Genomic DNA, 15,399 nt, shown 5'->3' on the forward strand with positions numbered 1-15,399 from the left:
AAATTATCTCGCTATTCTTCTGTGTCCGTACTGGGAGAGTAAGGCTCCTTGAAGATCTAGTCCGTAAAGAACAAGGAATGAAGGGGTGTGGCTAGAGCAGAGAAAGAAACAGCAGAAGCTAGAAGCTTGATAATGAGAGGTCTTTGTGTTAAATTCAAATAAAACATTTGTTGTTTGCTTACAACAGTTTCCCAGCTTTATTCACTAATACAAGGAACCACACAGGTACCTGTTGTCAGGAACAGCAGCCCAGATCCGGATAGCAAAAGGAAGCCTTTGGGAAACATTTCCTGTGAAATGTAATAATACACAATGAAATGACTACACTCAAGAACTGTAATATGACTTGTAAAGCAAAGACACAGCAAAGACTAGTTTTCCATAGCAAAGCAAAGCTTATCAGTTTCACCGTAAAAAAAGGCTTCCTTAAAAGGAGCTTAGTTCCTGGAGGATTTGTTAACTGAGGTATTACTGTATTAATTAGACAGGTTTTATTTGCTGCCTTTTGATTTTATTGTTAACAACTCCGGAAATATTTATATCAAAGACTGGAATATAAATTCTTAAAACAAACTATTTTCCTAGATAAACCACCAGAAGCATGATTATACCCTAATTGTTTGTGCTCTTTGTATATGTAGACATTCCTTTATCCAGGCTCTATTAGACTGTTTCATCTCACTTTGCATGTAATAGGGTTGCCAGGTTCAGGGCCTGAGACTGAACCTGTATCTTTAGGAGAAGAGAAAGTCAGCCAAGTGCAGGTGTTCTTGCAACTCTGTAATGAGAAAAACCACAAGGTGGAATTCTCCCGTCCCTCTGCATAACTTCTAAAGATACAGAAGACCTCTTGGAGGCCGGGCCTGGCAACCCTAGTGTGTGTTCATTTCAGGAGAAGGTTAGTTCTAAACCTGGTGGCTTGACTATTGACCACAACTACTGTGTAAATTGGGGGGTTGCCTGAGGCTCCAAGATGAGTGTCTCTTTGGCTCTTGCCTTTGGAATTTTGGGCAAGTTTTCTGGGCTCTCAGTTTCCCCTTGGCTCAGAGTGGTTAACCAGGATAAGAGGTGGTGGCAGCTACCTACACTGCAGGGCTGTTGTGAGCGTGCACAGCCTTGGCAGGGAAGGATATTCTGCCAGGTTCAATTGTCCAGGGTGGAGAATTGGTTCCTGGGACGGTCCTTCCCCCACCAACCATCACAGTATCCAGCTATTAAAGGCACATGAACCCTGTTTTCCCCCCAACACCAACCTTAAAGTAAACCCTAGGTTGCCATCCTGTACCCACATACTTGGGAGTAAGCCCCATTAAACACAATGGGTAGGCATGTATACCATTGTACTGTAAGTTAACTATATAGTGAATTCTTAATGAAGCCTTGGTCTTTAACTCCTGCACAACAGGGGACGTACCTAAGCCTCTTTGCAAAGTTTTTACATTGGCCTTTTGGCTGGGGGATTCTTTAACATTCACCCACACTCATTGTGTTATAGTATTTGCAGAAAATAATATCTAGGCACTACCTGATCTCAGGTGAACTCGCCACAGGGAAGATGAATCCTGTTTGCTAGGGGAAAAGGAAGAGCAAACTACAGATTCCAAGGACTAAAAAAGACTAACACAGAAGCAGGAGAATTGCACTAAATGGGATGTGAAAACAGCAGCTCTTTATGACCCCAGGGATTCCTACTGCTTGGTGTCCAAATAACATACTTATCAATCACATCCCTAACTTCACTCTTTGGCTAAAAGCAATGATGAGGGGAACAGCCAGGCTGGCTCATTTCACAGAAATCGCTTAGATTGGTACCTGTGCACTTTGCAGGATGTTCAGTGCTTTTGTCTTACTTCCTGTTTGGCTTCAAAAATGGTGAAGGGCAGTGCTGGCGCCAGGCATATCAGGCCCTTGGGCACCAGCTTGTCCCAGGCCCCGGCACGCACACACACACACACACGGCCACCCCACCTACCTGTCTCTCCTGTCTTTTGCAGCTCTGCACGCTGGGTTGCCATTAACCAAGGTTTCCCTAAGGGGCTGAAGCCTCCACCGCCATCTTGGTTGATGGCATGCATGCATGCTATGCACGCGCATCCCTGCCATAAACCAAGATGGCAGTAGGGGCATCAGCACCTTAGGGAAACCTTGGCCGCCATCTTGGTTAATGGCAGCCTTGCCCATGCAGCCGCAAAAGACAGGAGAGACAAGTAGGTGGAGCCAGCAAATGGGTGGGTAGCTGGGAAGCTCTCTGTCTGCGATCCACAGCAGTACTCTGCCGCAGATAGCGGAAGGGGAGCGCTACTCCTTCCCCACCCTATTGAGGGGCCCCTGTGGCCCCAGGAACCCTCGGCCAGGGCCTGACCTGGCTGCCCTTTAGCGCTGGCCCTAGTGAAGCGCACTCTCCACCAGTACAGTATCATAATCCAATAATGGAGGAAACTAGGGTATCAAGTTTCAGACTTGAGACATAGAGATGATTGGAGTCTAAGACTGCACTCCTATACTCATGTAAGAATAAGCCCCAGTGAGAAAAACAGGACTTATTTCTGTGGAGACATGTACAGGATTGCACTGTAAAATATGAAAACAGCTGTATATCGATGCAAGAAGACAGGAACATTTGCCAGTTAACAACCCCGGTAATTTACTTGAAAGACTGAATCCAAAAACATGGCTGGAAGAAAACAATGCAGGCACTTGCATAGAAGGCAGCCTCTGCAGCAGCACAACAAACAGCCATCAATTCAAACTGTGCCCAACACTCATCTTTGCATACTAAAAATAATACAGGCGGTTTAACCAGGCACAAAAGAACCAGTTCCAGCATTTGCCCCTCCAAATGACCTATTTATTGAGACTTAATCCTGAGTTGCTTGCAGAGTCTTTACCTGGCTTCCAATTAGTCATTTGTTCATTTCACACTTTTCAATGCAATTCCCCATCACTTTTCAAACCACAAAAAGTCATATTTTTAAAGTGGATTTATATTGCTAGGGTGCTTTAATCCACTTTAAGTGCAGAAACCTAAAGTTCCAGTATGCGTTTGAATCCCTCCAAAAAAATACAAACAGTCTTGATATGTTCCAAGTGTCTTTGACACTTTGTGCAGTGGCTAAGCTCTGTGGCTAAAACAGTGAGCTATATGATTCAGGAAGTCCCTGGTTCAACTGTCACCTCTGTCATTAAATCGTTAGGGTGGCTTGAGGCAAGTCTGTCTCTCAGGCTCAGTCCCAACCATCTGCAATACGGCTAGATAAAAATATGGACCTACTTTAGAGAGTTTCTGTAAGGATTCCAACAAGAGCACGCATGTGAAGCACTTTGTGAACTCTCTAGAGCAGTGTGAAATGCCATCCTTTGCAGAGGGCAAGAATAAAAAAAGAGTAAGAAACAAACCAAGGAGTTCTCCTTCATGTCCGATGCTACCGCAGTGCTATGTCTATTTGCCTTACAAGACATACATGAGGATCCTTCTCAGCCTAGGCAGACTGCCGATGAAAGCTAGTGTTTCCAAAGACAAAGCTAAGGAAATTTGTATGATTTTAAGCCTTGGTCAGATAGCTCTTTTCTTCCTTTTGGTTTTTTGAACACCGATTACAGTCTTGTAAATTATTTTGTCGAGCAAATGTCACTGTGCTGGGGCATATAGCTGTGCTGCCTTTCTAGGCTGTGCCTCCACTGCAGGAACATTTTATTTTCCTTGCACTCTATAGTGCAAGTTCTTCTGTCTACCCTCAGGCAGTGTCTACTAATTCATCAGGCGTGATCTGCATAGTGTGGATGAATCTGTGACATCCCTGATGATGAGAAACAATTGTTCCCCTCCATGTCCACATAATTTTTGATATTTTTCAAAGGTTTATACATTTTGTTTTGTAATTTTTAGTTTTTTTCTTGCTATACCACATTTTTAAAGTGGTGAATATGAACAAACCACCATCCTTCCCCTGCAGCAATATCCCACTTTTCCTAAACTTTTGGTATTTTACATGTTATTTTTGAAGGATGTGTGTTCTGCCTCTCTAGCACACATCTCAGGACTTTATGTGTATGTACTTTAAAAAGCAGGCAAAAAGCAGGGTGGCCCCTGTTTGAATCGAGACTATTCTTTGCTCCTATACTATGCTTGTATACATCTCTTGCTGTTGATATAAGAGGGAACTAGCAGACATTTTGTGCTGAAAGGAAAGATGCATTGCTTTTTATGTATTTCTGTAAAAAAACTCTAATTAGGTGTATGCACCTCAAAGCGACAGAGACTAACAAAGTACATTGCTGTTATAGATGGTACAGATATTTATAGGGGGGAAAAGTCACCACAAAAAGCCATGAAAAGCATACTGGTTTCCACAAATATATTTCTGGTGTAACTGTGTAGCAATATATCTACGTCACAAAAGTGGTAAGCTTTCAAGTTCTCAAAAACTCTTCAGCAGGCAAGACGTTGCACAAAGCAGGAGGTGAGGATGGAGGAAGAGGAAAAATGAAAACAAAAAAAGTTCAGAAATTAAGGTGATGTTGTTCCCTTCTGTTCTAAAATGCAGATTGCAAACTTAATAACTCCCTCACAAGTGCTGCAGATGCCGGGTTACACATGTAAGATTCTGGATGAAAAAACAATGGCTGACCCTATATCTGAGAAATTAAAATCTGGCTTGTAACCCAGGATCTGTCCCATTCTTTAAACCAAGGGCATGGAACCTGTGCCCCTTCAGATGCTCTCCCAGACCTACCCGGAGATGCCAGGGATTGAACCTGGGACTTTCTGCATGCGAGGCAGAAGCTCTACCACTGAGCTATGGCCCTTCCCCAATGTGTCTACAAGCTGACCATGAGTGTACAACCAACCTCATGGTTGCAACGTCAGCCTCATTTTTTAACTCATCCTCCCACCCTCCTTGCCCTGGCTTCACCCCCTGCTTTGCATAACATCTTGTCAAAGCTTGCTGCACTGTTGTGACATTTTGGTTGATCCCAATCAAAGTATTACCCAACTGTGGGTTTGGGGGATTTTCTTCTTTCAAATCAATGTAGCTACCTTTGCTTGTTATATCTATGACAGCTTTTATTGTATCTGTCTAAGGAGCTGAGGAGAGATGGGGAGATTTCACTGTCCCTCTCCCCATTCATGGTGCTATAACACTGATAAAAGGACAACTCTTACAGCTACTTTTCGCATCTGACATGTAAAGTACATCTCAAGTTGGGTATTGCAGCATCCAAATGGGAACATGGAACATATCCCCCAGGAAAGGGATTTTTTTTTTGTCTTCCCTTCTAGCAGGCTCCCTGAGCCCACATATGGCAGTGGTAGATAAGAACATAAGAACATAAGAAGAGCCTGCTGGATCAGGCCAGTGGCCCATCTAGTCCAGCATCCTGTTCTCACAGTGGCCAACCAGGTGCCTGGGGGAAGCCCGCAAGCAGGACCCGAGTGCAAGAACACTCTCCCCTCCTGAGGCTTCCGGCAACTGATTTTCAGAAGCATGCTGCCTCTGACTAGGGTGGCACAGCACAGCCATCATGGCTAGTAGCCATTGATAGCCCTGTCCTCCATGAATTTGTCTAATCTTCTTTTAAAGCCGTCCAAGCTAGTGGCCATTCCTGCATCTTGTGGGAGCAAATTCCATAGTTTAACTATGCGCTGAGTAAAGAAGTACTTCCTTTTGTCTGTCCTGAATCTTCCAACATTCAGCTTCTTTGAATGTCCACGAGTTCTAGTATTATGAGAGAGGGAGAAGAACTTTTCTCTATCCACTTTCTCAATGCCATGCATAATTTTATACACTTCTATCATGTCTCCTCTGACCCGCCTTTTCTCTAAACTAAAAAGCCCCAAATGCTGCAACCTTTCCTCGTAAGGGAGTCGCTCCATCCCCTTGATCATTCTGGTTGCCCTCTTCTAAACCTTTTCCAACTCTATAATATCCTTTTTGAGATGAGGCGACCAGAACTGTACACAGTATTCCAAATGCGGCCGCACCATAGATTTATACAACGGCATTATGATATCGGCTGTTTTATTTTCAATACCTTTCCTAATTATCGCTAGCATGGAATTTGCCTTTTTCACAGCTGCCGCACACTGGGTCGACATTTTCATCGTGCTGTCCACTACAACCCCGAGGTCTCTCTCCTGGTCGGTCACCGCCAGTTCAGACCCCATGAGCGTATATGTGAAATTAAGATTTTTGGCTCCAATATGCATAATTTTACACTTGTTTATATTGAATTGCATTTGCCATTTTTCCACCCATTCACTCAGTTTGGAGAGGTCTTTTTGGAGCTCTTCGCAATCCCTTTTTGTTTTAACAACCCTGAACAATTTAGTGTCGTCAGCAAACTTGGCCACTTCACTGCTCACTCCTAATTCTAGGTCATTAATGAACAAGTTGAAAAGTACAGGTCCCAATACCGATCCTTGAGGGACTCCACTTTCTACAGCCCTCCATTGGGAGAACTGTCCATTTATTCCTACTCTCTGCTTTCTGCTTCTTAACCGATTCCTTATCCACAAGAGGACCTCTCCTCTTATTCCATGACTGCTAAGCTTCCTCAGAAGTCTTTGGTGAGGTACCTTGTCAAACGCTTTTTGAAAGTCTAAGTACACTATGTCCACTGGATCACCTCTATCTATATGCTTGTTGACACTCTCAAAGAATTCTAATAGGTTACTGAGACAGGACTTTCCCTTGCAGAAGCCATGCTGGCTCTGCTTCAGCAAGGCTTGTTCTTCGATGTGCTTAGTTAATCTAGCTTTAATAATACTTTCTACCAGTTTTCCAGGGACAGAAGTTAAGCTAACTGGCCTGTAATTTCCGGGATCCCCTCTGGATCCCTTTTTGAAGATTGGCGTTACATTTGCCACTTTCCAGTCCTCAGGCACGGAGGAGGACCCGAGGGACAAGTTACATATTTTAGTTAGCAGATCAGCAATTTCACATTTGAGTTCTTTGAGAACTCTCAGGTGGATGCCATCCGGGCCCGGTGATTTGTCAGTTTTTATATTGTCCATTAAGCCTAGAACTTCCTCTCTCGTTACCACTATTTGTCTCAGTTCCTCAGAATCCCTTCCTGCAAATGTTAGTTCAGGTTCATTTATCTGCCCTATATCTTCCACTGTGAAGACAGATGCAAAGAATTCATTTAGCTTCTCTGCAATCTCCTGATCATTTTTTAGTACACCTTTGACTCCCTTATCATCCAAGGGTCCAATCGCCTCCCTAGATGGTCTCCTGCTTTGAATGTATTGATAGAATTTTTTGTTGTTGGTTTTTATGTTCTTAGCAATGTGCTCCTCAAATTCTTTTTTAGCATCCCTTATTGTCTTCTTGCATTTCTTTTGCCAGAGTTTGTGTTCTTTTTTATTTTCTTCATTCGGACAAGACTTCCATTTTCTGAAGGAAGACTTTTTGCCTCTAAGAGCTTCTTTGACTTTGCTCGTTAACCATGCTGGCATCTTCTTGGCCCTGGCGGTACCTTTTCTGATCTGCGGTATGCACTCCAGTTGAGCTTCTAATATAGTGTTTTTAAACAACTTCCAAGCATTTTCGAGTGATGTGACCCTCTGGAGTTTGTTTTTCAGCTTTCTTTTTACCAATCCCCTCATTTTTGTGAAGTTTCCTCTTTTGAAGTCAAATGTGACCGTGTTGGATTTTCTTGGCAATTGGCCGTTTACAAGTATGTTTAATTTAATAGCACTGTGGTCACTACTCCCAATCGGTTCAACAACACTTACATCTTGCACCAGGTCCCGGTCCCCACTGAGGATTAAGTCCAGGGTTGCCGTCCCTCTGGTCGGTTCCATGACCAACTGGTCTAGGGAATAGTCATTTAGAATATCTAGAAACTTTGCTTCTTTGTCATGACTGGAACACATATGCGGCCAGTCTATGTCTGGGTAGTTGAAGTCACCCATTACTACCACATTTCCTAGTTTGGATGCTTCCTCAATTTCATATCTCATCTCAAGGTCTCCCTGAGCATTTTGATCAGGGGGACGATAGATCGTTCCCAGTATTAAGTCCCTCCTGGGGCATGGTATCACCACCCACAACGATTCTGTGGAGAAGTCTGCCTCTTTTGGGGTTTCAAGCTTGCTGGATTCAATGCCTTCTTTCACGTATAGAGCGACTCCGCCACCAATACGTCCTTCCCTGTCCTTCCGATATAGTTTATATCCAGGGATAACCGTATCCCACTGGTTTTCTCCATTCCACCAGGTCTCCGTTATGCTCACTATATCAATGCTCTCCTCTAAGACCAAGCACTCCAGTTCTCCCATCTTGGTTCGCAGGCTCCTACCATTAGCGTACAGGCACTTGTAAGCAGTGTCTCTCTTCAAGTGTCTTTGGCACTTGTGGTTTGGCCTGTGGTAATTTTGCTCTTCTGAATTTATATCCTGTGCCCCTGCTCTCACAATGCCTACTTCTAGGCCTACCCCTTTTAAAATTTCATCATTTCTTTGGTTTTTATCCCAGGGGGGAGGTTTATTCCGAACCGGACCTTTCTCAGCTCCTATCGGGTTTCCCCCCTCAGTCAGTTTAAAAGCTGCTCTGCTACCTTTTTAATTTTAAGTGCCAGCAGTCTGGTTCCATTCTGGTTCAAGTGGAGCCCGTCCCTTTTGTACAGGCCCGGCTTGTCCCAAAATGTTCCCTAGTGCCTAACAAATCTAAACCCTTCCACCCGACACCATCGTCTCATCCACGCATTGAGACTGCAAAGCTGGGCCTGTCTGGCTGGTCCTGCGCGTGGAACCGGTAGCATTTCAGAGAAAGCCACCTTGGAGGTCCTGGCTTTCAGCATCCTACCTAGCAACCTAAATTTTGCTTCCAGGACCTCACGGCTGCATTTCCCCATGTTGTTGGTGCCAACGTGCACCACGACCACTGACTCTTCCCCAGCACTGTCTACCAAACTATCTAAACGACGGGCGATATCCGCAACCTTCGCACCAGGCAGGCAAAACACCTTGTGGTCTACACGCCCATCACACACCCCACTGTCTTATGTTCCTAATGATCGAATCACCCACTACAAGGATCCCTCCACCCCCTGGAGATATATCCTTGGCACGAGAGGATAGCTGCTCATCCCCCAAGGAATGGGTCCCTTCTAAGGGATCGTTTCCCTCTTTCTCAGCTGGATGCTCTCCTTCCCCGAGACCATCGTTCTCCATGATAGCAGGAGAGCTATCATCGCTGGAGTGGGACACAGCTATAACGTCCCTGAAGGCCTCCTCCACACACCTCTCTGCCTCTCTCAGCTTTTCCAGGTCTGCCACCTTGGCCTCAAGGAAATGAAGTCGTTCCCGGAGAGCCAGGAGCTCATTGCACCGAGAGCACACCCACGACTGCTGTCCAACAGGCAGATAGTCGTACATGCTGCAGGCTGTGCAAAACACTGGAAAGCCCCCACATGCCTGCTGGCTTCTTACCTGCATAGTTTTGTTTAAGGTTTATTACGTCAATAGGTTGGAGACTGTGGTTTCGTTGAGGTCAGGGAACAGAAGGGCAGAGCCTCCTCGTCCTGCTGCTGAACTCGCTCTGCTGCTTAACTCGCCTTGACGCTTTGTCAGCTGGGGCCTTGACGCTTCGTCAGCTGGGGCTCCCTCTAGCTCGTGGATCCATTAGCATGCAGTATTAACCAGTTTTAAGAGCCAAAGGGAAGTGTGGGCAAATGTGGGAGCTGAACTCTCCTCCCTCACATGGGTTACCTGCTTTCACTCTATCACCCTAGCTCAGCCTTTCCCAACCGGTGTGCCTCCAGATGTTGTTGGACCACAACTCCCGTCAGCCTCCCATTGGCAATGCTGGCTGAGGCTGATGCGAGTTGTGGTCCAACAACATCTGGAGGCACACCGGTTGGGAAAGGCTGCCCTAGCTACTTTGCTTCTACCCAGGGTCAAAAACAAGACAGGGGAAACAAACAGTAAGAAAAGCCCTGCTGGATCAGGACAAAGATCCATCTACGACAGCATGTTGTTCTCACTGTGGTCAATCGGAAGCCCCAACGGGAAGTCCACGGTAGTTCTCTCCTGCTGTTTGTTTTGCAGCACCTGGTATTTATTGACATGCTGCTTCTGGCTTGGGAAGTAATATATAGCCATCATGAGTCATGCTGACAAGACAGATTTTGATTCTGGGACCATGGACTACACTTCCTGAAGATGGAAAGTGAGTGGTTGCACCTCATAAGGGCCAGGAAGAATGTGTTTGGCCACAGCATGGACATGGATGTCAAAACTTGGAGGTAACAGCTGACAAAGGATTCTGCAGAGGGACTGAGAGAACAGCTGTAATGGGGCCCAATAATAGTCTTCATGAAAATGTAGGAAGGAAGCCAGACCATAAGTCACATTATCTTCAGGGCCTACATACTAATGCCCAGAGTATGGGAAACAAACAGGACAAGAACTCTTAATACAGGAGGGTACTGTAAATACGACTTGACAGGTATAACTGAAACTTGGTGGGATGACTCCCATGACTGGAATGCAGCAGTTGAAGGATATTCAAAAAGAACATAAGGAATAGAAAGGGAGGCAGAGTTGTACTATATGTTAAATATATATATTTCTGCTCGGAAATACAGGAGGATGGGCTTGGTAGCCCCATTGAGGACATCTGTATTAAAATAAATGGGCACAGACAGGGCTGGCGCAAGAGGGTGGCCAGGTCGGACCCTGAAGGGCCCCTCTTTAGGGGGGTGGGTTATGCTCCCTTCTGCTATCTGCGGCAGTGTCAGCTTCCAACCCTGCCACGGACTGCAGAGAGGGAGCTCTCAGGCACCCCCCTACTACCGCACAGGCCTGCAACGCCCACTTGCATGCCCCACCTACCTCTCCCTTGAAGTAAATGCTGGCTGCGCTGCAGGCACAAGCCTGCCATCAACCAAAATGGTGACCAAGGTTTCCCTAAGGGGCTTATGCCCCTGCTGCCATCTTGGTTGATGGTAGGTATGCACGCACATAGCATGCATGCGCTCCATCAACAAAGATGGCAGCAGAGGCATCAGCCCCTTAGGGAAGCCACGGCCGCCATCTTGGTTGATGGCAGGCATGCGCACATAGCATGGACAGCATTCTGCCAAACAGAGCCCCTCCAAAAGATTCCTGACTTCTGTTGCTGACAACCTTCTGCTACAGACAGTGGAGGAAGGAACTAGAGGATCAGCAATCCTTGACTTGATTCTAGCCGATAGAGATGACTTAGTGGATGAAGCGGCAGTTATGGGAACTCTGGGGGAACATGTTATATTAGAGTTCTTGATTTTAAAGGAAGCAAAAGCTGAGAGTAGCCAAATGTGTGTCCTGGATTTCAGGAAAGCCAATTTTAATAAACTCAGAACAATGATAAACAAGATCCCATGGCAAAGAGTCCAAGAAGGGTGGGAGTTAAGTTTCAAAAAAATGAAATTCTAAAGGCACCATTGCAAACAATACCAACAAGGATAAAAGATGGAAGACAGCAGAAGAAGCCAATGTGACTTCACAGAAAGCTTATAGATGGCCTGAAAACAAAAAAGGACACAGACACGAAGGCGAAGGAAGGCCAGGCCACAAAGGAAGAGTACAGACAGGTAGCATGGAATTGCAGGGATGGTGTCAGGAAGGCTAAAGCAGAGAATGAGCTGTGGTTAGCGAGGGATAAAGCAACAAAAAAGCTTTCTTCAGGAATATGCATAGTAAAAGACAGAGAAAATAAATAGTGGTACAGCTACTCTGTGAGGATGGCAAAATGATAAGATTATAAAAAAAAGGCAGAAGAGCTCAGTTCCTACATTGAGTCAATCTTCTCCCAAAAGAGGGTCTATGACCCTCCTCGCAAATATGAAGTTGAAGGGGCAGGATTGCAGCTTGAGATTGACAGACAAATGGTCAAGCAATACCCAATCACTTTGAACAAGTTCAAATCTGGAGGGTCTGATGAACTGCATCCTAGAGTACTGAAGGAACTGGCTGAAGAACTTGTGGAGCCCTGTCTGTTATCTTTGCAAAATTGTGGAGGATGGGTGAAGTGCCAGATTACTGGCAGAGGGCTAATATTGCCTCTATCGTCAAAAAGGAGGAATCTGGGAACTATAGACCAGTGAGTGACACCAATGCCTAGGAAAATTCTGGAGCAGATTATAAAGCAGTCAGTGTGCAAGCACCTTTAAAGCAATGCAGTGATAACTAGAAGCCAACATGGATTTATCATAAGAACATAAGAAGAGTCTGCTGGATCAGGCCAGTGGCCCATCTAGTCCAGCATCCTGTTCTCACAGTGGCCAGCCAGATGCCCATGGAAATCCCACAAGCGGGATCTGAGTGCAAGAACACTCTCCCCTCCTGTGGTTTCTGGAAACTGGTTGTAGAAGCATACTACTTCTGACTACGGTGGCAGAGCACAGCCATCATGGCTAGTAGCCACTGATAGCCATCCGAGTTGGTGGCCATCACTGCCTCTTGTGGGAGCAAATTCCATAGTTTAACTATGTGCTCTCTGAAGGAGTACTTTCTTTTGTCTGTCCTGAATCTTCCAACATTCAGCTTAATTGAATGTCCACAAATGTCATTTAGAGTTATGAGAGAGGGAGAAAAGCTTTTCTCTATCCGCTTTTTCCAAGCCATGCATAATTTTATACACGTCTATAATGTCGCCTCTGACTTGCCTTTTCTCTAAACTAAAAAGCCCCAAATGCTGTATTTGTCAAAAACAAATCCTGCCAGTCTAATTGTATCTAATTTTTTTAATCGGATATACTCCCTGGTAAACTGGGGGAATGCTGTGGACATAATGTATCTTGATTTCAGCAAAGCTTTTGACAAAGTGCACCTTGATATTCTGATTAGCAAGCTAGCTAAATGTGGGCTGAATGGGTCAGGTGGATCCACAGTTGGCCATAGAATCATGCTCAAAGAGTGCTTATCAATGGTTCCTTCTCAAACTGAGGGGGGGGGGAGGTAATGAGCAGGGTGCTGGCATGGCAAAGGTGACCATGTGAAAATTCATTCGCAACTTTGACACATGTGTTGACACCACATGGTTCCTTCTCAAATTGGGGGGAGGTAACAAGCGGGGTACCACAGGGCTTGGTCCTGGGTCCAGTGCTCCAACATTTTTATTAATGACTTGGATGTGGAAGTGCAGGGAATGCTTATCAAATTTGAGGATGACACAAAATTGGGCAGGATAGCTAATACCCTGGAAGATAGAAACTAAATTCAAAGGGATCTTGATAGGCAGGAGCATTGGACTGAAAACAACAGAATGAAATTTAATGGGTAAGTGCAAAGTTCTATACCAGGAAAAATAAACCAAATGCAGAGTTATAAGATGGGGGATACTTGGCCCAGCAATACTACATGCAAGAAGGATCTTGGAATTGTTGTTGATCACAAACTGAATACAAGCCAACAGTGTGATGTGGCTGCAAAAAAGGCAAATGCCATTTTAGGCTGTATTAACAGAAGAATAATTTCCAAATTGCATGAAATCCTAGTTCCTCTCTTTTTGGCACTGGTTAGGCCACATCTTGAGTACTGTGTCCAGTTCTGGACACCACACTTTAAGAAGAATGCACACAAACTGGAGCAAGTTCATAGGAGGGCAACAAGGATGATCAGGGGACTGGAAACAAAGCCCTATGAGAAGAGACTGAAAGAACTGGCATGTTTAGTTTTGAGAAGAGAAGACTGAGGGGAGATACGTTAGCCCTCTTCAAGTACTTGAAAGGTTGTCACCCAGAGGAGGGCCAGGGTCTCTTCTCAATCATCCCAGAGTGCATGGAATAAAGGCTCAAGTTACAGGAAGCCCGATTTCAGCTGAACGTCAGGAAAACTTCCTGTTAGAAAGCTATGACAATGGAACCAATTACCTAGGGAGGCATTCAAGAGGCAGCTGGATAGTTACTTTTCAGGTTTGATTTAGGTTGGATTCCTGCATGGAGGAGTTGAATTCAATTACCTTAGAGACCATTCCAACTCTACTGTTCTGTGATTCTATGAGTAGTAGCTATTTTCTTTCATGAATGGATGTGGTGAAGTAAGCCATAGAATCAGGAGAGGATTCAGCTCCCCTTATCCATACCAATTTTGCTATTAAAATCAGCTCCAACCATTTGCTTTATATACAACTGAGGCAGACCTGGTTTTAAACAAAAAGGTCAGCCAGTTTGAATACAGTTATACAGAACTCTTATTGAGACTTGATATTCAAAGACACTTCGAAAAGTAAAAGATGCTTCTTGGTTTGCATAAGATGATATTATGCCCATCTAGTATCTCCCCCCAACTTTGAAACATTTTTCTGTGAACAAGGAACAATTCTGCTCAAAATCTTAAGTACTGCATTTTGAACAGTCATTGTGGTCCTAACATACTCTTGATTATCCAGGAGCTTTCCCACCATACTTTTACATCACTTTAAATTATTAAATCCGTCAACAACCCAAACAAATCCAAGGTTGGGATTAAGGATTTTTGTTTCAGGATGATAGTTGGTATATACCAACCCTTGAAACTGACTTACTGTAATGTATGAGGAGAGAAATTGTGAGGCAGCAGCCTGGTTCAGACATAACACTAAACCACAGTTTAGCACTATGTGAATAAACCTGGATGAAATTTGGGCTTGTGTGTTCTCTCTGTTCCCCTGATGCAGCTGCAAGAAGGAGATTGGAGGCATTCTTCCCTGGTGTACGGTAACTGGAATATAAGCTGTTACAGTCAGGAATTGTGGGTAGTTTAAAGCATGGTTTGCTCAAACAAGTCAGGATTAGAAAGCATGGTTTGATGATCTTGGCTTGTTTCAATAAGTCATAGTTTCAACTAACCACAGTCTACTTCAGTTCAGGTATAACAACAAACTGCAGTTAGTTTTAATCAGGAAGTAAATGCTTCCAATCTTCCATGTGGATGTGCCAGAGGAGGAGAAGGGATGGTGAAGTGTACAAATCCAAGGCTCACCAAAGCTCATTCATATAGTTTTAAACAATGATTTAGCATATGTGAACTGGGCCAATGGTTTCAAAACGCGTCAGGAAAATGGATGCAGCAGAGGAGGGCTAGAAAAGAATGAGGAAAACTTCCTCTGTCTGGGTCTACTTCTTTCACTTGTTTGCAAATTCCTCCCTTCCTTCTTGATTCTGGCTGTATATTACCAACATTTGTTTCTACCAACTCTTCTCTTTTGCCATTTCTGACCTATGTTCCTTTTTAAAAGTAGTTCTGTTGAAACAGTTTTGAGAAAAAGGGAACTTCTGATTAAACTTCTCCCTGCAACGAAGAGGACGGAGGGGTCATGAGGAATTTGGACATGATGAAAGGACTCTAGTGAAGCTATCTGTCATTAAGTGTGATGTACCAGTGACTGAATCTTACAAAAATGTATCTGAGTGCTGTTACCATAATGATTT

General features: G+C 44.5%; 1 protein-coding gene and 1 non-coding gene across 2 annotated transcripts in view; both read right to left on the reverse strand.

Annotated features, from left to right (window-relative positions):
- ITGB2 (integrin subunit beta 2) overlaps positions 1 to 15,399 on the reverse strand; it is a 76,180-nt gene that overhangs the window by 38,733 nt on the left and 22,048 nt on the right. The window contains exon 3 of the mRNA XM_061607608.1: positions 230 to 290. Coding sequence (XP_061463592.1) covers positions 230 to 287 — 58 coding nt within the window. The 5' untranslated portion in view covers positions 288 to 290. The remainder of the gene's footprint in view (positions 1 to 229; positions 291 to 15,399) is intronic.
- TRNAA-CGC (transfer RNA alanine (anticodon CGC)) lies at positions 4,735 to 4,805 on the reverse strand. The gene has a single exon. It is a non-coding gene; the product is annotated as a tRNA-Ala (tRNA).

The sequence above is a fragment of the Rhineura floridana genome, chromosome 2 (genome assembly GCF_030035675.1).
Source record: "Rhineura floridana isolate rRhiFlo1 chromosome 2, rRhiFlo1.hap2, whole genome shotgun sequence".
In the NCBI taxonomy this organism is placed as follows: Eukaryota; Metazoa; Chordata; class Lepidosauria; order Squamata; family Rhineuridae; genus Rhineura; species Rhineura floridana.